Source organism: Notechis scutatus, chromosome 13 (assembly GCF_049901735.1).
Source record: "Notechis scutatus isolate UNSWTSFEM ecotype Mainland chromosome 13, rNotScu1.2, whole genome shotgun sequence".
NCBI classification, from domain to species: domain Eukaryota; kingdom Metazoa; phylum Chordata; class Lepidosauria; order Squamata; family Elapidae; genus Notechis; species Notechis scutatus.
In genome coordinates, this window is record NC_142021.1 from 12,996,760 (window position 1) to 13,014,829 (window position 18,070).

Genomic DNA, 18,070 nt, shown 5'->3' on the forward strand with positions numbered 1-18,070 from the left:
ATGAATGGTGGCTGCTTGGTGGAGTGTAGGAAGCCACCCACATAGGCAAACCTATTAACCTGGAGCACAAATCTCAGTGCAGCACCTTTGGCTACTTCACTGGGTCCTTTGCATGAAGGCTGAGCTCAGTGGTCCTCCGGCCATAATATTTTCCACCCAAAAATATCATCTCAGCTGGAAGGCCTCAAGCTATGGGCAGCCCCTGCCAGTAAGGAAGGAATGCCCAGCTGGGCAGCAGAGGGCATGGCTCCTGAAGAGGGAGCTGCCCTGCATGTCTCCAGGTGCCAGCTACTTTCACGAGGCCCGCTCTCCACACTCAATGCCTCCTCACTTACCAATGACTAAGGTGGAGGCCCCCGTGTTGGTGAACGTTGGTGCAAGCGAAGGTGTGTCTCCAGGGCCAATGGCCATGACCCCCGGGAGGGAGGCCATGATAAGGTTCTGCGTTTGATGGCTCAGGGCGTGCGAGTTGGGATCCAGGCTGTGCAGTGCTGTCAGGGTACTGACGGGGGGAAGCGAACCCCCTGGAGCAGAGATCTATGGGACAGGAAGGAAGCCAGAAGGTCTAAGGACCCTTCGGAGCCCACCACAGTAGTGCCAGAACTCTTGAAGTCAAAAGTCTCTGCCAGCTGATCCTTCTCCTCTCCTGCTGGAGTCAACACCCAGCTTGGACATAAATGTGCTGGGTGATCAGAGTGTACAGGCCACATCTGCCATCTGTAGACGGCACATACCAGGAGGGGGAAGCCCTCAAGGGAGGCCCACAACGGATGGCAGAAACGGCAAGGGGTCCTTCTCCTTGGCTTAGGATGCTCCCCTTGGCTTCTTGTCAAACTAAGCCCAAGAACTCAATTTACCTGGGGGCCGCTGGAGGCAGAGTCTGGGTGAGGCTGGGCCGCATAAGGGATTCCACAAAAAACATTGTTAAAAAAATATCCTCAAATGTCATCAACAGTTCATGATTTCTCCAATACATGAACTGTCCTGAACACATGAATGGAACATGGAATGAAGATCATGAACAGTTCCTCAGAACATGGCTTCTCCAGCTCACTCCTGGCTGCCAGAGACTTGACAACGCTTCCTCTCACATATCTGAGCCACATTTGGCTTGAGAGAGGAGGCACTTGAGACCCTCAGTTATGGCTCGAAGATGACCATCAGTAAGTCTGGACCTGTACTTGGACTTGTTAAAGTTCAGGGTGGAGAAGAAGCCACGCCGAGGAACGGCGGGCGGGACTTCCTTCAGAGGTCCATTCCCCCTGCGGGCCGCACTAATATTATACTTTCATATCACGGTGGGGGCCACAGGATATCGTCCTGCGGGCCGCAATTGGCCCGCGGGCCGCGAGTTTGAGACCCCTGCCCAAGAATGATGTGGGAAAAGAATAATGGAAGGAAGGTCTTCTAGTCCAATCTCCTACTCAAGGTGGAGACCCGAGACAGATAGAGATAGAGACCTTCTATCCTTCATAAGTTTCCGTCCATTGAACAATTCAGGCAGAGTTCAGTTTTTTTTATTGGTTCATACTAAATAGACAGAATCTTGCCAGACTAAACCTTTACGACGTGACTACCAGATATACCCTGGCAAAGTGGCTATCCCAAGTCTCTACCTTTTCAGCTCTGGTTTGGGCTGCCTCTTGTCTTCCCCTCCCCCTCTCTGGAGTGGGTTCCCTCCTTCCCTGAAACTGCTGCTTCCCTGCAGTCCCTCATCCCAGCTCCCCCCACCGTCCCCCAGGGAGCAGCATCCCTCCCACTGGCAGGCTCCGAGAATCCAGCCAGAGCCTCTCCCGTCCGGCCCCCCACCAGGGTCTCGGGCACCTTTCACTCACCAGCTTGGTGTCTGGTCCTGAGCTGGTGGAGCAGAGGCTCGGAGAGGACGCTTGGTGCAGGATGGTCTGGGTGGTTGTGATGGAATTGTGCTGGCTGTTGTTGGAGGAATCGGTCTCACTGACGGGCTGCTGGCCGTACCTCATGCCCGGGTCCGAGAAGGAGAGACCTTGCGGATGCTGCTGCTGCTGATGGAGAGGAGAGGGCTCTGAAATGGCAACGGCAACAAGAGAGCCTCATCAAGTAGATGCCTTGGTGAGCATGGCCAGGGACAGAACCCCCGTGCCACAAAGTGGGGAGAGGGTTTCCATGCCACAAGCTTTTGCCCCCAGGATAACCCTTGGTTAGTCTGCCTGATCTGTGTCCTCTTGCTCAGCTTGGGGCAAACAGTAGGATTTGGAGCATGGCAGGGATGAGATTCTACTGGTTCAGACCGGTTCAGGCGAACCGGTCTGAACGGTGATCATTTGGCTCCGCCCACCTGCCCCTGCCCTTTTCCTGTGCTTTATTTCCTTGTTTTTGAGCACAGCTGATTCGCACAGCCGAGCATCAGCTGTTTTACTCACCGGGGCTGCAGCAGAAGGAAAAAATATTATAGCTAAAAATTGTCTTTTATAAATGCTGGGCGTGCACGCAAAGCACACGCTCACCGCACCAGTTGTTACACCGGTTCAATCGCACCACTGGAGCAGGTGTTTCAGTCCCCTGAGGACAGCAGACCCCAACTTTTCTGGCTCCACAGACTGGCGGGGGAGGGGGTGGTTTCAGGTGCGCAACCAAATCCTGTGCATGCGCAAACGGAGCTTTGCGCACTTGCCTGCAGTTTGCGCGGACCAGTTCCCAACAGGCCACGGACCGGTAGTGGGCTATGGACTAGGGGTTGGGGACCCCTGCTTTAGGAGACCTTAACCTCCTCCTGCCCTCCCTTTCTCCAGAGCTTGGCAGAACTCGAGGCTACAAAGCAGCAACTTGAGTCAGCAAAGCTCTTCCCATCTTCCCATTTCGCTTAGAAACAGAACTCTACACATGTGAATATACAGGCAGCCCTCGGCTTACAGCGGAAAGTTACACCGGCATTGAAAAAAGTGGCTTACTCTCGTTTATAACCATCCCGGCATCCCATGGGTCACCTGGCTGATAAAAATTCAGCGCTTATATTTATCAATACTCAAATAGGGGGACAATATAGTGCATTATTTTAGGTTGCTTTTTTTTTGGTCTTGTTTAGTTTTTGCTTTGTTGTTATTTTCTTTTTTGTTGTTGAAGTTTGTGTTTTAACTTTGGAAATAAAATTAAAAATTGATCAAAAATCTTTCAGACACTTAGAAACCAGCATGTAGTATTTCGGACAGTTTTAGTGTCCTGGGGTCAGGAGAGAGCAGCTGAAGCAGCAAGGGCGACTCGGGAGTAAGGCTGGAAGGTCCCTGGCCATGCCCCTCCCATAAAGGATAAAAACCAGCCCTCGGGGATGTGCTCTTTGCAGGAAGCAAAGAAGTTCTTTAGACTCTGAGTCCTTGTTGAAGCCCTGCGAACTCTAGTTTATTTTTGAAACTTCTGTCAGATGATATTTATCAGTAATTAGACTTCTGTTCTTGGCAGCCTTTCACAACCTTCAAAGGGCTTGCTTTTATCTCAGACAATTAGGTTTAAATGACGGCTGGGAATGCACGGAATTCCCAGTGCCACATTTAAAAAAAGGTTTGATTTTATACACAGTTTGTGTTTGTTTAATTTGAACAAGGCTTGGGTCAGAACACAGTTTCCTACAAGCAAAGTCAATGGGGGAAGCCAGATTTGCTTAACGACCTCAAGATTCATTTAATCATTAAACTGATTTAAATAGGGGGGGGGGTGTTTTTCCCTAGCCAACCATGGCAAACAGAAGACTGCAAAGTCAGGCGTGATTCATTTAGCAACCACTTTACTTAGCCATGGGAATTTTGGTCCCAGTTGTGGTCATAAGGCAAAGGCTTCACAGTGATATAGCTACAGACCCACATACGTATGTATACACACTTCTTAGTAACAGAATAACAGAATTGGAAGGGATCTTAGAGATCTTCTAGTCCAACCCTGTTCAGGCATTCCAGACAACCCTCTGCACCATTCCAGATAAGTGGCTGTCTTTTCTTAAAAATCTCCAGTGTTGGCAAGCATTCACAACCTCTTGAGGCAAGGTGTTCCACTGATTAATTGTTCTGTCAGGAAATTTCTCCTTATTTCTAGGTTGGATCTCTCCTTGGTTAGTTTCCATCCATTGCTTCTTGTCCTACCCTCAGGTACTTTGGAGAATAGCTTGACCCCCTCTTCTTTAGGGCAGCCCCTTAAATAGTGGAACGCTGCCATCACATCACCCCCCGTCCTTCTCTTGATTAAACTAGACGTACCCATTTTCTGCTACCGTTCTTCCTATGTTCTCCATATGTCCCTGGGGGTCTCCCTCTCCCCTGCCACCCTCCGCCTGGCACTCACCATGGACTTTGCCTGGGGACAGAGGAGTTGCTGGTTGGAGAGAGGAGGAGCCATGAGAGGCCAAGGTGGGCACAGAGCTGGACTGGGAACCGTTGTAGCTGTCCATGGCAAGCTTGTGCCGGAAGGCTTCCTCTTTACGGCGGTTGGCGAACCAGTTGTAAACCCTCACCTCGGTCACCAGGTTGGAGCCCAGCCCCTGGGCCTGGGATGGAGAGACGCCACGCTGAAGGCACTCTGCCCTGCCAAGGAAGGGCATGGTTGAGTCAGGTCTGGGGCAATCACAGGGCCTCCCCAACCAGATACGTTCCCAATATGGCACAACACAATTCCTGGAAGTTCTCAGCAACCAACTTCTCAACCTTGGTCACTTATAGATTGTGGTCATGGAATTCCGAGAGTTGAAGTCCACACATCTTCAAGTGGCCAAGATTGAGAAATGATGATGAAGTTTAGGAAAACCCAGGTGACCTCCAAGAATATGTGGTGGTTGCCTATGGAGAAGGAGAGTTGATAACTGGGTTTGTATCTCATGCAATCCTGGTGTACTCAAGGCAGATGGTCACAGTTCACAACACACTGAGCACACCCAAGGCTATGACAATTGGCTTCCTTCAACAGAGTTTCCCCACTTCTGCCAAACCATAAATTACAAGTCATCAGCTGCCATTGCTGGATTTACATAGCACATTAAACCAAACCCAGCAGACTATTTTATGGCTCATTTGATAAGTGAACCAGGTTCAAGAGATATGGTGCATCACTTTGGCAAACTATTCAAACCAGTCCTCAGAAAAAAATCATGGTGACCACCATCCCGAAAGATGGCTCATTCAGCCCAACGTGCAATTGCAGAGCTGGTGCTGATGAACCTCAAAATGCTTAGGTAGGAGCCCAGCATGTTTCACAAGATTCAGGTTTTTGGAACGGACAAACTGTCATTGAAATGCTTCTCCAGAGTTAGGAAGAGAGCCAGTTTGGTCTAGTCGTTAAGGCACCAGACTAGAAAGCAGGAGATGGTGAATTCAAATCCTTCTTTAGCCATGAAAGCTGGCTGGGTGACTTTGGCCATTCACCAGGCAACTGGGAGTTCTAGTCTGGGTGACTTTGGGCCAGTCCCTCCCTCTCAGTCCAATCCACTTCACAGGGTTGTTCTTATGGGGAAAATAGGAAGAGGAAGGTGTGTTGGATATGTTCGCCACCTTGAGTTATTTGTAAAAATAATAAAAGCAGGATATAAACAAGCAAATAAAAATAGACGAGTTTGAAGATTTTTGTCATGAATAGCCCCCAGGGAAGCTCTCATTTATTTATTCTGCACTGTGCTAATTGTAATCAAAAATGTGATTGTGCTGAATCTCTTGGTGTTCCTCCCCTCCCTTTTTGTTTGCATCAAGCTCAGATTAATGGCGAGATGTTTAAGGTTAATTTGGAACAAGGTAGAGATGGGAAGGTGAAGGAGCTTTTCACGGAGGGAAACTGATGAAATCTCAACCCTCCCTCCCAACGGGTGTCTGGAGGCGACCGGATCTGGCATAGGAGGAGTAATTCACTTCCCACCTTGTGGGGCCGGATCAAGGGGCCATTGGCCTGGTGGCCTGTGGGAGGCTCTGAGAGGCCCAGAGGATGGACTTTGTAATACTTGAAACATGGTTTTATAATACTGTTGCAGCAGGTAATTGACAGGGGTTTCCGCTCTGTATTTTAAATTTGCTTCTTCAATTGCGTTGTTAATAATTTCCCATAAAACTTAACCTTCAAGGAAATTCCTCTCTTCCAGAAACCAGGACTGTCAGGAAGGTATTCAACACCTTGTAGGTAACAGTTTCGTTTTTAGCTGTTCTCCAACCTCCGTGATCAAAGAAAATAGTCAGGCCCCACCTTGAGAAGCACTGAGAATGTATCTTACCCAAACTCATTTGAATTATTTTTTGTTTGCAAATGATTCTTTTGCCTTCACTGAGAACACACTGCCCTTTCCTACGGCTATGCTGTCATTCTTGTGACGCAACTGAACAGATGCCTGTTTCTAAACCAATCCCCTTTTGCTTTGAAGTTCTTTGTTGTTCTAACTATAAAAGTAAATGTAATCCATTCTCATGGAGAGACCCACACTTTATCCGAGGACTCTAATAAATTGCTTTTGAATGACCTTCCGACTTTGCTGCTTATTGGAAAAGGAAAACCGAGGCAGAACTAGGGCCAGATTTGGCCATCAGCTCCCAAGAGGGACCCCAAGGTCTTCCTCTCCCAAGAGGCCCATCCTGGGACGAACGCAAGGCGGTGTCCGTCTCCCCGGTACCTGTTGCATTCCTCCACCAGAGCCTCCCTCTCTTCCTTGCTCGGGTTCTTCTGCCTCTCGTAGGCTTGGAAGAGGATCTGCTGTGATGCCGGGCCCCACTTGAACCGGTTCCTCCGGCCCTTCTTGACCGGGATCTCCTCCCCCATCGGGTCCTCCACCAGGAGGCCCTGGCCGGCGTGGGTGAATTCTGGAAGGGCAAAAAGAGAGTTGGGCTCCTCAGAGACCCTGGGAAGGACTGGAAAGCAAAGGGTTGCTGAGCTCTGGAGAAAAGATAGAGAGAGCAGAAGCCGCTCTTTGGCCAGTTTTCTTGGGCTGGAGAGTTGAGGTCTTGGTGGCTTCTCTTTTCAGCTCCCTCCAAGACCAAAGGCTACCGATGGCTGGGAGTAATTGATTCATTATCATATATTTATTAAGCACATTTCTATAGATGCCCAAGTCATCTGAGGGACTCCAGTGTACAACATTAAATATTGACAATTAAAAATTCACAATTTCACCCCACCCCAGTAATAAATTGGGAATCATGGGAGCTGATGGAGCCCCGATTTAGATCCCACCTCTAAAGTCCGTCATCTTGCAGGGTCTGAGCGATGCTTAGCAATTTTACGTACGTGACAGAAGGAACATAGTCAATGACATGTATAGGTACAATTAAATCAAGTGAAACCTAATTGTGGTGGGTTTGCTGCCTATTCCTCTTGTCGTGACCCCATCATCTTTGGGGGGCTACAGACTTCCGGAGTGACATTTGCAGATCTCCGCCCCCCCAAAAAGTTGGCAAGGATCAGGATTTCAGATCCAGAGGATGACATGTTACTGCATTTCCACAGGAAACATTTTCTGCCCGGCTTGCAACCCAGGAGGGGCAAAAATAATACACTCCCCGCCCTTTGGCAGGTGTGGCTAACATCTGGCCATTTCCTGATGACAACCATCAATGAGAAACGAAGACAAAAGAGCTGTTGAGCCTCAGAACTGGCTAAGAGCCTCTCATGAGCTGAAGAAGTAGCCTTTCCCAGCCCCCCGTCCCTCCGCCTCACCCTCTGCCCACAGCAGCCCTCAGCCCCAGAAGGAGGAAGACCTGCCCAGATCTGGGGGGGGCTGCCTAGGTTTCCCCCCTCTGCCCTGGGAAACCTTCCCCAGAGGAGCAACGCCTCCAACCTGGGCGTCTTGGAGCAGAGAGACCTCCCAGAATCCGAGCCAGCCCCCCTGGTCTACCCACAGGGGTCTTGGGAAGGGGAGACGCTGCCGGTTGCTGTACTTACGCTGGGCCACCTCTCGCTGCTTGCGAACGTACCAGGTGTACAGGGCAGCTCTCTTCTGAGTCTTCATGGGGGTGCCCTTGTTGAGGTGCTGGGAGAGGTGGGACTGGTTCAAGCCCGTTGTGTCCACCACTTCCCGTTGAGGGATGTTGTGCTGCTGGAGGTAGGACTTCACCATCTTTGCCACCCTCCAGGGATCCTCCCTGGAAGAGACGGAAAGTGGGGCTGTCTCAGAGGGGTCCTTGCCCGCCTCCGAATCTTGAGATACAATTGATTCATTTCAGAAAATGGATAGGGCCACCCGATTCCCTCTTGGTGACTCTGAGCAGCTTTCAAGGATAAACAATCCAGAATTGCTGGGTTCACGCAACCTGTTGCCTCCAAATGAGTCAAAGTCTTAGAGGTAAAATTCGGTTCTCTGATTCCTGGAACATGTGAAGACACCGGCTGTGTGCCCAGTGCCCACAACTCCATTTTAGCCAAGTGATATTAAATGAGACCATACTAGGAAGCCAGCATCATGCATGCTAAAACTAGTCTGAAGATAGTCTGAAGCCCCCTCCTTCCATCCTCCCTCTCAGTATCTTCAAGAGAACCAAGGAGGATCTTGTCTGAGATGCTGTCTGGCCCAGACTCAGATTTCTTCTCTCTCTGACCATTGTCTTGCTGACAACTCTTCTTCCTGTTCCACAAGGACTGGAGTCTCCAAGCTTGGCAACTTTAAGGCTTGTGGACTCCAACTGGCCATGCTTGCCCAGGAATTCGGGGAGCTGAAGTCCATAGGTCATAAGGTTGCTCTGGTTGCCCAACCTTGGCTAGCAGTCAAGGATGCAGCTAGGAGAGGTGAGTTCTAGTCCTGGCTTAGCCAGCTGGGTGACTCTGTCCCAGAGCCTCTCTCTTAGCCCATGGCCTCAGGCTCAGATGGAAGCCAGTCAATCCACTTCCTAACTCAACCAATTGATCAGCGCTTGGTTGATCAAAAGCAAAACAAACAAACAAACAAGAAAGGAAAACCCAGCACTTGTGGGAAATACACGAAGAAGAAGAAAACAACAACTTTAGACAAAATTTATCAAATAAAGGGAGCGCAAGAGAACTTCTCAGAACTAAGATGCTGACCATTGAGGGGAAAAAGCAGCTCAGGAACCCACCCAAGATGCCCAAGGAGCTTTTGACCAAAGGGACAAGGAGAAGAGTGTCAATCCCAACAAGGAAGCCTGTCAGACAGCAGCTAATGCAGGAAGTGGGAACCCCTGAAGGGAACGGAGCTCACAAGGGAAGCCAAAAGTCATAAAGGCCCCTTTTGGCTCCAGGGGTGGTAAAACCAGGAGGAGGAAGGGGTGGGCAGCTGCTAAGAGGTGGAAGGCCAGGTGGGGAGGGGGCCCAATTCCTACTTGGCTTCAGCTTCTCCTATGGGGGGAATTGCATTCAAAGGGCTCTAAGTAGGATGGGAGACAAAAGGAGGGAGTGGTAAAACAAAAACCAGAATAACATAATGGGACCTTGGAGATCTTCTAGTCCAACCCTCTGCACAAGCAAGAGACTCTATACATTCAGGACAAACGGTTGCCCAGTCTCTAAAAAACCTCCATTGGTGAAGCACCCACAAGTTCTGGAGGTAAGCCATTCTACTCATTAATTGTTCTGACTGTCAGGAAATTTCTCCTTAGTTTTAAGTTGCTTTTCTCCTTGATTAATTTCTATCCGTTGCTTTTTGATCAGCCTTCAAGTACTTTGGGGAATAGATTGACTTCCCTCTTCTTGTGGTATCCCCTCAAGTATAGGAACACTGCTGCTATTATGTCACCCCAGGCCTCTTTTCGCTAGAATAGACATTCTTAAACCTGTTCTTCATATCATATTTTAGCCTCCGGTCCACTAATCATCTTTTCTGCTCTTCTCTGTACTCTTTCTAGAATCTCAATGTCTTTTTTTATATCGTTGGCAATCAAAACTGGATGCAACATTTAAAGTGTGCTCTTATCAAGGCATTACAAAGTGGTACTAACACTTCACCTGATTTTGAAAGAAAGGGGAGTAGAGCAAGGTTGAGGGGTCCTGACTGCTGCAAGTGGGTTTAGGGCTCCAAAATGAGGTCAGTTCCATCCAAGAGGCACAAAGGGACCTATGGATGTTGCCTTGGAGGACTTTTCGGTGCATCTGAGGAACCATGGAAGGTAGAATGTCAGAAGTTCAGAGAAGGACTGCCTCATTTAAAAAAAAAAGGGGGTGGGTGCAAGAAAGGAAAGCAAAACGTCATCCAGCTTGATGTTATTCCTGGGGAAAACACCCTGGAACAGATGACCAAGCAATTGGTTTGAGCCAGGAGTAAAGCAGGAAGGGGCAGGAATCCTTTCTAGGCTGTCTACTACTCAAAATATTTATAAGTGACTTGGAGGAAAAATTAGAAAATGTGGTTGTCGCATCTGCAAACAACACAACAAAGAGGTGGAAAAATTGAAGTGTTTAGATCAGCATTAATCAACCTCAGTAACTGTAAAATGGGCGGACTTCAACTCCCAGAATCCCCCCAGCCAGCAAAGATGAAGTCCACCCATTGTAGAGTTGGTAAGGTTGAGAAACGCTGGTTTAGATGACAATATCAAGATTCAAGAGGATTTTGGATTTTGACAAAGACATTCATCTCCCCAGTAGCAATTAAGAGGCCCTCAAAATTTTCTTATGTACTAGAAAATATTGGCAGATATAAAGATATTTTGAATGAGATGGGGGAACTCAAAAATAAACAAGAATTGAGCGATCAAGGAATTGATATAACATGGTATTCACGAGTGCCGATACATTCTAGATATGAGAAAGATGCAAAACTATATGTTTTTTAAAAAAAAGAACTAACAGAACTAGACAAGATACAGATGGGGGCAGAAGAAAAAAATGATTTAAAAAATGTACAGCTACTTATACATTAAACTGGAAGATGAACAAGTAAAGGAAACAATGATAGTATGGGCAAAAAATGGTTATACAATTGAATTAGATAAATGGCAAAAATTGTGGGACAAGAACTATAAATTAACAATGTCAACTGCACATATATATTTTTTTTGTATGTTTTATAGATGGCATTTTGCACCAGTGCAGTTGACAAAGATGTTTAAAGATAAGTTGGCTAAATGATGGAAGTGCCACAGATAACTGGATCATTTTATCATATGTGGTGGACTTGCCCAAAAGCAAAAAAACACTGGACAAAAATACATACGTGGTTGGAAAAAATGATAAAATAACATATTGATTTAAAGCCAGAAATATTTCTATTGGGGATTCTACCCAAAAAATACAGTAAGGAAAATGCATATTTCATTATTCATATATTCACTGCTGCTAGAATTGTGTTTGCACAAAGCTGGAAGAATGAAGAGATACCTACCAATGAGAATATGATTAGGAAAATATTAGAATGTGCAGAAATGAACAGACTAACGCTTGCAATTAAGGAAAAAGAGCAAACCGAATACTATATGACATGGGATTTATTTTATCAATGGTTAAACAATAAAAATGGAAATTAGAAAGAGGGAAACAAGGAAACAAAATAAAGAAGATATGTTAAAAGAGATAAGCAAATATTGTGATTAGCATGTTGATTATTACTATTTTAATATTGTAGAATTAATATGTGGAACATTAGTATTTTAATATTGTAGAATTAATATCAATGTAATGAATGATGTTGCAAATTATGATTACTGTTCAACAAAGATACTTGTACCCAGACAACACACTGCAACTGAAGATGGAAGTATATTAAAAATAAAAATAATAATAATAAAAGTTTTCTTATGTATGATTTACACTGAAGATGGATGGCATTTAATTTTGTTGTAGGAGGTGCAGTGACAGTAAAGTCTCTAAGGCATCACATGTGGGGAATTTATAATCTCTTTATATTGTCTTGTGTTTATTCTGGCACAGAGCTGTACAACCTGTTTTTAAAAGAATTAGATGCACGAAGATGGGTGAGGGTGGAGACTGAGGGGGAAAAAAGCCACAACAGAGGCAAGAAACATGAACATGGAAGAATTGGGGAAATGGTTAAATTGACCTCTTTGATCAGAGATAAGGCAACTAGAACTTTTGTAAAAGATTGGATATCTCAGATGGTTGTTTTGTTGAAAATGGAAAAAATAAATTGGCAATTTATAGATTTGTTGTTTAAAATGACATGAGCCATGTCGTAACTTTAAAGAGGTAAGAGATGTAATCAATTTGTTTGTAAAGAATATGGGAAGTCTTTTTTCTTTCCTTTCCTTCACTGTTTTTTCTACTTACTCTTTTATCTTTTTTCTTAATTTTACACTATATAATTTCTGGTTTATATGAATATATACATATGCATACAGAAGATAGAATTGCAATGTCCTACCTGTCAATGAATACTTCAGCTTCAACCATAACAACACAAGAGCACACAATAGATACAAACTCAAAGTAAACCGCACCAAACTTGATTGCAGGAAATAGATCAGCAACAGAGTGGTCAACGCTGGAATACTCTACCCGACTCTGTAGTCTCTTCCCAAACCCCAAAAACTTTAACCTTAGACTGTCTACTATTGACCTCACCCCTTCCTAAGAGGTCTGTAGGGGCGAGCGCACCAACGTGTACCGCCCTGTCCTATTGTTTCTCTTATTCTTTATTTTTCTTATATGTACCCATTTCATTGTTCACAACTATGTATATGTTATACTTATTATCTTGTAAACAATTGGCAAATCAAATAAATAAATAAATAATAAATAAAATTGGCCAAGTGTGATTGGACACAAAAGGAATTTGTCTTGGTCATATGCTCATACATCTCATATATACATATACTGTACATATACCTATGAGAAATAAAGAGATAAGTGAATTTAAGGTGGCCACAATAGCTTATTTTATTCTGGAAAAAATGTCCAATATTTCATTGCTCCATAATGCAATTGAAGAAAATTGGAAATAAATTTGAGTGAAAGAAAGGGAACACATAAAATATGCCCATCTGTCCCCCAGAATCATCTCAGTTATTCTGGTAGAACCAGAAATGTGGGGTTCTTGGGGAGGGGGGTGTAACCATTTCCTGGAGCAACCACTTCCTCTCTAATGCCTCGAAAGGAGGCCGAAAGGAAGTGCTCAGACCATGTCCTGCCTGGGCCTTCTGGTGTGGGGCAGAGATGGGGAGTCAAGGTGGTCCTTAGAAAAGTATGAAGAAACCCAGATATTCAGAAGGTCACCTTCACGGGGGAATCTAGGTCCGGTTTCTTCCTACTCCCCAGGGGCAGGAGGAGCAGGCTTGGGGGGCCTCTCCCTGCAGGAGGCCTTCTGAGGACAGAGGACGGGTCCCTGGCCCCCTCCTGCCCATGGGCTTCCTGGCCCTCCTGCTTTCCCCGATGGGGATCCCTCCTGGGGTTCAAGTTCCTCTCTTGCCCGGTCCTGAGGTTATTCCTGAAGGGCTTCCTCACCTCCCTTTTGTTACCTGAACAATAAGTAACCCAGGTAGTTAGTTATCAACTCAAAGGGAACAAGAGCCTGGTTGATAATTTATAGCAGCATCTCAAATTTAAATGGAAAGTAAATATCAAGTTGTTCGCATTAAAAGAAAGCCCAATCCTCAGAACAGGGAATTCAACTTTCGGGGTGGGGGACAACTCCATGTTCCTCCTGCTGAAACCTCCTTCTCTCCTTTCCATTCTCCTCCACGTCCAGATGTCCCCCCTGTCCTGCCTCCCTCGGTGCTGAGCCAAGCCAGTCTGGGGCGGCCCCAGTTTAGCCCAGGTCAACCGGGACCTTGGATTCCCGGAGACTCCTTGCCGAGGACCAAGCGGGATGCCAGATCGCCACGCATGCCAAGGATGCGGCCATCCCTGCTGTCCTTTGACCTGGGACCGTACCTCTCCCCGGATTTTCTGGAATGCAGTTGGAGTTGGAGACGGGCAGGAAGAAAGGTAAGACTTATGTGTGCAGTGATGTGTTTTATTCTCCTTGATGGATTTGGCCCTGGCTGGCTGAGGCTGGATTCTGCGCTGTCTGAGGCAACACCAGAGGTGTTGCAATTTTCAGACAAGGGCCCCAATGTCCGCAAGGAAAATGTGAGGAAGGGTCCCTGGGCCTACTTCCCTTTCACAGAACGTGATGCTAGTTGCCTAAATGGGTGTTCTTGCTTTTAGAATGGAATTCCATTTCCCATCCACTCTTCCCGCTTTCCTCTCTATTTAAAAGAAATCTTGCCTGGGATTTTCCTTCAGGAAGTAGCAGCCTCCACAACGAAGGACGAGGCTCAACCCACGCTCTAGCCCCCCCCCCCCGCCCATCAGGCCCTTTTCAAACTCTGGGAACCCTCTCAGTGCTTGGCTACTGCCCACCCACCCCCAGTTTAGCGATTTGGCGGGGGTCCCTCCTGGGTGCTCCGTGCCCCCAACACTTTGGTGTTATTGAATCTGATGGTAACGGCAGGCAAGCTGTCAGTGGAAGTTCTGGAGGAGCCCGGATCTTGTCCAGGACTTCCACGGAGAGAACCAAACTCATGAGAAGGAGACGTGTTACCCCTTTGCCAGCACATCTGCACCCCTAGACCTGGGGGTGTCTATGGAGATTCGCGATCATCTTCTAGGTCAGGGTTTCCCTGAGTGCTTTTCCAAAACACAAGTGGACTTTTTTTCCCCCTTGAAAGAGTTTCAGTTCTCATCCAAAAATCTAGATGAGCATCGAAGAAGCTTCTTGGATGAGGAGCGAAGCGTTTTCAAGGAAATGAACCCCCAGAGAGTCCGGCTTCCTTTTGGAAAAACACCTTTGGGATTCTCATCCAGGACTGGCTTTCGGCTGGCTCTCTCGGGGAGGGGCTGAAAGAGTTTCTGTTTGGCTGTGCAAGGGCCAGCTCACCTTCTGCGCCTTTGCAGTCATCAGTGTTTTTCCTAAGGCCAAAGTCCAAAGTGCTTCCACAAGCTGGATAAGTTAACAGGAGTCCATGTTTACTCTTTCCTCTCTTACAAGATAAAGAGCACAATGTGTTCCCAGAAGGACAGTAAAAAGGCCTGGATGTGGTCCAGAAATGGCCCCGGAAGGCAGATCTGTCATGCCACCAGAGGCAAAGGGGTGGACAGACTTTTGGGGTGCAGCTTCTGTTGGCTGCAATGGTGTCTTTCCTGCTAGGTTGGGATGCTCTTCTTCCATCCCTCTCCGTGCCAGTTATGTCAAGGTGTACCCCGCTCCCCAAAGTGGCTGGAACCCTCTTGCTAGCCAAGGAAAGTGAACAGAATTGGGACTTGTCTTGGTTCCTGGGTAGAAAAGCACCAGGGAACGTAGACCCTCACTTTCCAAAGAAGTGGGAAAAATCTTCCTGTAAGAAATCATTTGCAGTCATAAAAGCTATATTGAGATGGTCTGGGAAGAGGAGAGAAGCAAGGGAAATGTTCTTCTTTCAGTTCCTTTACACAGAGAACAGGCACCAAGAAAGAGCATGATTACTATGGTCAGTTGCATCAACGTGCAAATTAATGAAAACCGGTGCAACCAGCTGCCCTAAAACAAGGGTGTCCAAACTTGGCACCTTGAAGATTTGTAGACTTCAACTTTCCAGCATGCTGGCTGGGGAATTCTAGGAGATGAAGCCCAAAGTCCTCAAGTTGCCAAGGTTGGACACCCCTGCTCTGAAGATCTTTGTAAAGGGGCTCCTAAATACACATTAAAAAGCCCCCCCCTTTTTTTAGCTCATCAGAGCCCTTATACTACATTTGCATCAGACTCCTGGTATTCCACACTTTCAATCACCGATAAGAGAGTGGAAAAGGTCAATTTCAGCCTTGCAGTGTTGATCCGATTTTATTGTATGATTTTCTAGACATACAAATGAGTATGTTATCAATGGGGGGGAGGGGTTTGACTCCAGTGATTCTGTTCTCAACCGAGGACCTAAGTGCCAGCGATGCATTGCCAAGAAATAGAACAGTGTTTTGCAAAATGAAGGATGTCAAGTCTATGAATGCTTTGGGTGTTGCAGCACCAGGGCCCTGTTGTTGCTGTTATTTCTAGGAGGGGTGGATGCAAAATACTGGCCAGAATGGTGATGTGGGGTCAAAATGGCTGGATTTGGCAGGATACAGGGGTATCCACAGGGTATAGTCAAAGAAGCAAAGATGATGGCCAGGATAGCACAATAGTTTGAACTGTTTTTATGCTGTTGCCTATAACAACCAGCAGAGCTTCAGTGACTCCATTGTGGCTGCCATCTTGACTTTTCTGACTGCACCCTGTGGATCTGGTGTGTTACAGATTAGAATAGAATAGAATAACAGAGTTGGAAGGGACCTTGCAGGTCTTCTAGTCAAACCCTCTGCTTAGGCAGGAAACCCTCTACCATTTCAGACAAATCTTTATCCAATCTCTTCTTAAAAACTTCCAGTGTTGGAACATTTACAACTTCTGGAGGCAAGTTGTTCCACTGATTAATCAAGCAGTTAATCAGTGGAGATCCTCATCATGAGTCTTGGAGCTGGTTCCTATTGTGGGCTCCTTTGATCTTGTCCTGGAAGCTACATTCACACATTTAAAGGGTCTGCAAAAGAGACGACTGATGGGAGATGGGATAGCCGTCTTCAAATTTGTGTTATTCTCTGTTGCCCAGAGGTCTGAAACTTTGGAAAAATAGATTCAGGTTGAAAAACTATTTCCTAATAGTGGGCTTCTCTCTTGATGGGGCACTGAAGAAGTATTCTGTTCACTGGAGGTTTTCAAGCCCAGTGAGGGGTTGGACTAAATTCAACCTTGGGAACTTTTAAGATTTGTGGATTTCAATTCCCAAAATTCCTCAGTTCTGAGAACTGAAGTCCACAAGTGTTATGCCTGGGGAATTCTGGGAATTGAAGTCCACAAGTCTTAAAGTTGCCAAGCTTGGGAACTCCTGGACTAAATGACCCTTCCAGCTCTAGGATCCTTTGAAAACAGATTGCTTGGTTGATGCTGAATTTTAGCAGCCTGGTCTTAAGGGCTCTCGGGGCTGAAGAACTTAACTGAAGGGCTCCCATGGCCCTCAAGTCACTAGCTCTCTATCCCTCATTTAATATTTAAATATTTAAATATGAGGAATAATCCTGGTAATCCTGGTGATTCTTTAAACAAACCTGGATGTAGTTTATGGTTTACATGTGAATTCAGTTACAGTTTCATGTTCTTGGCTAATTCCTCCCAAATCCTCTACCCGAGACTAAAACACAGGATTTGGACTGTGGGAAAACTATAACAGATATCCCAGAGGAGAAAAAATGTGAAGAAAAAGGTGGTTTTTCTTGTAACTAAGTGACCAGATTGTTTATGATAAGGAAATGCTTTCCCTAGGGAAGAAGTAGAAGAACCACAGTCTGGTGGGGGAGTTTCCCGGAAGGACAGAGGGCATCCATGCTCCCTTGAAGAGGTTGTAGGAAAAGAGCCCTCCTAGCCTCTGGGAGCCCCAAATAACGCCTTTTAAGGCTCATCGGCTTTACAACGAGGCATATTGTGCCTCCTAACAAAAGACCTTACTCCAAAATAAGGGTTCTCAGTCATGGCATGGCTGGCTGGGGAATTCTTTGAGTTGAAGCCATGGTTGAGAAACACTGATTTAAAAGGTGTTTCCAGACACTTTCTGACCTATATTCTAGGTGGCCCATCCAGAACTTCTCAGGTGTCATAATTCTGGAGCTTCTTCCGAAAGCAAGAAAAGGAGGGAGACAGGAGGTTGCTGTGGCCTGGAGGGGGCTATGGAGGACCTCATGTTCTCTGCAGTTGGAGAAGATGGTCCCCACCTTTGAAGGTGGGTCCCTGAGGTTGGCTGCTGCACTCCGTGCCCCCAAGTTACCATGGATCTGACGTGATGATGGGGAAACCCGATGAGGTCAATCACTGGGGTTTGTCTCATAAATCCAGAGAACCACCTGGTATGGCTTTATGATAACTTAGCTAAATCCTAGATGAGCTAATTCCGTACATTTATGTGAGATGTTTTGAATTCTGAAATAGCGCCAGATCAGAGGGACAATATGGTTGTCGTTGGGGCATATTCCTGCAAAACTGGCCAGAATGCTCTCCTTGAGCCCTGGGCTCTGGTGAACCCCCACTTAATGCTATCTATCTATCTATCTATCTATCTATCTATCTATCTATCTATCTATCTATCTATCATCATCATCTCTCTCTCTCTCTCTCTCTCTCTCTATCTATCTATCTATC

At 46.4% G+C, this 18,070-nt stretch overlaps 1 protein-coding gene and 1 long non-coding RNA gene across 2 annotated transcripts in view; one reads left to right on the forward strand and one right to left on the reverse strand.

Annotated features, from left to right (window-relative positions):
- Window positions 1–18,070, reverse strand: part of HNF1A (HNF1 homeobox A) — a 30,571-nt gene that overhangs the window by 6,753 nt on the left and 5,748 nt on the right. Inside the window, exons 2-6 of the mRNA XM_087943068.1 lie at window positions 7,870–8,069; window positions 6,605–6,791; window positions 4,306–4,544; window positions 1,836–2,041; window positions 336–537 (exon numbers count right to left, since the gene is read on the reverse strand). Coding sequence (XP_087799194.1) covers window positions 336–537; window positions 1,836–2,041; window positions 4,306–4,544; window positions 6,605–6,791; window positions 7,870–8,069 — 1,034 coding nt within the window. The remainder of the gene's footprint in view (window positions 1–335; window positions 538–1,835; window positions 2,042–4,305; window positions 4,545–6,604; window positions 6,792–7,869; window positions 8,070–18,070) is intronic.
- The window catches only part of LOC148129624 (uncharacterized), a 15,354-nt gene continuing 10,758 nt past the window's right edge, over window positions 13,475–18,070 (forward strand). Inside the window, exon 1 of the long non-coding RNA XR_015745287.1 lies at window positions 13,475–13,815. This is a non-coding gene — a long non-coding RNA (uncharacterized LOC148129624). The remainder of the gene's footprint in view (window positions 13,816–18,070) is intronic.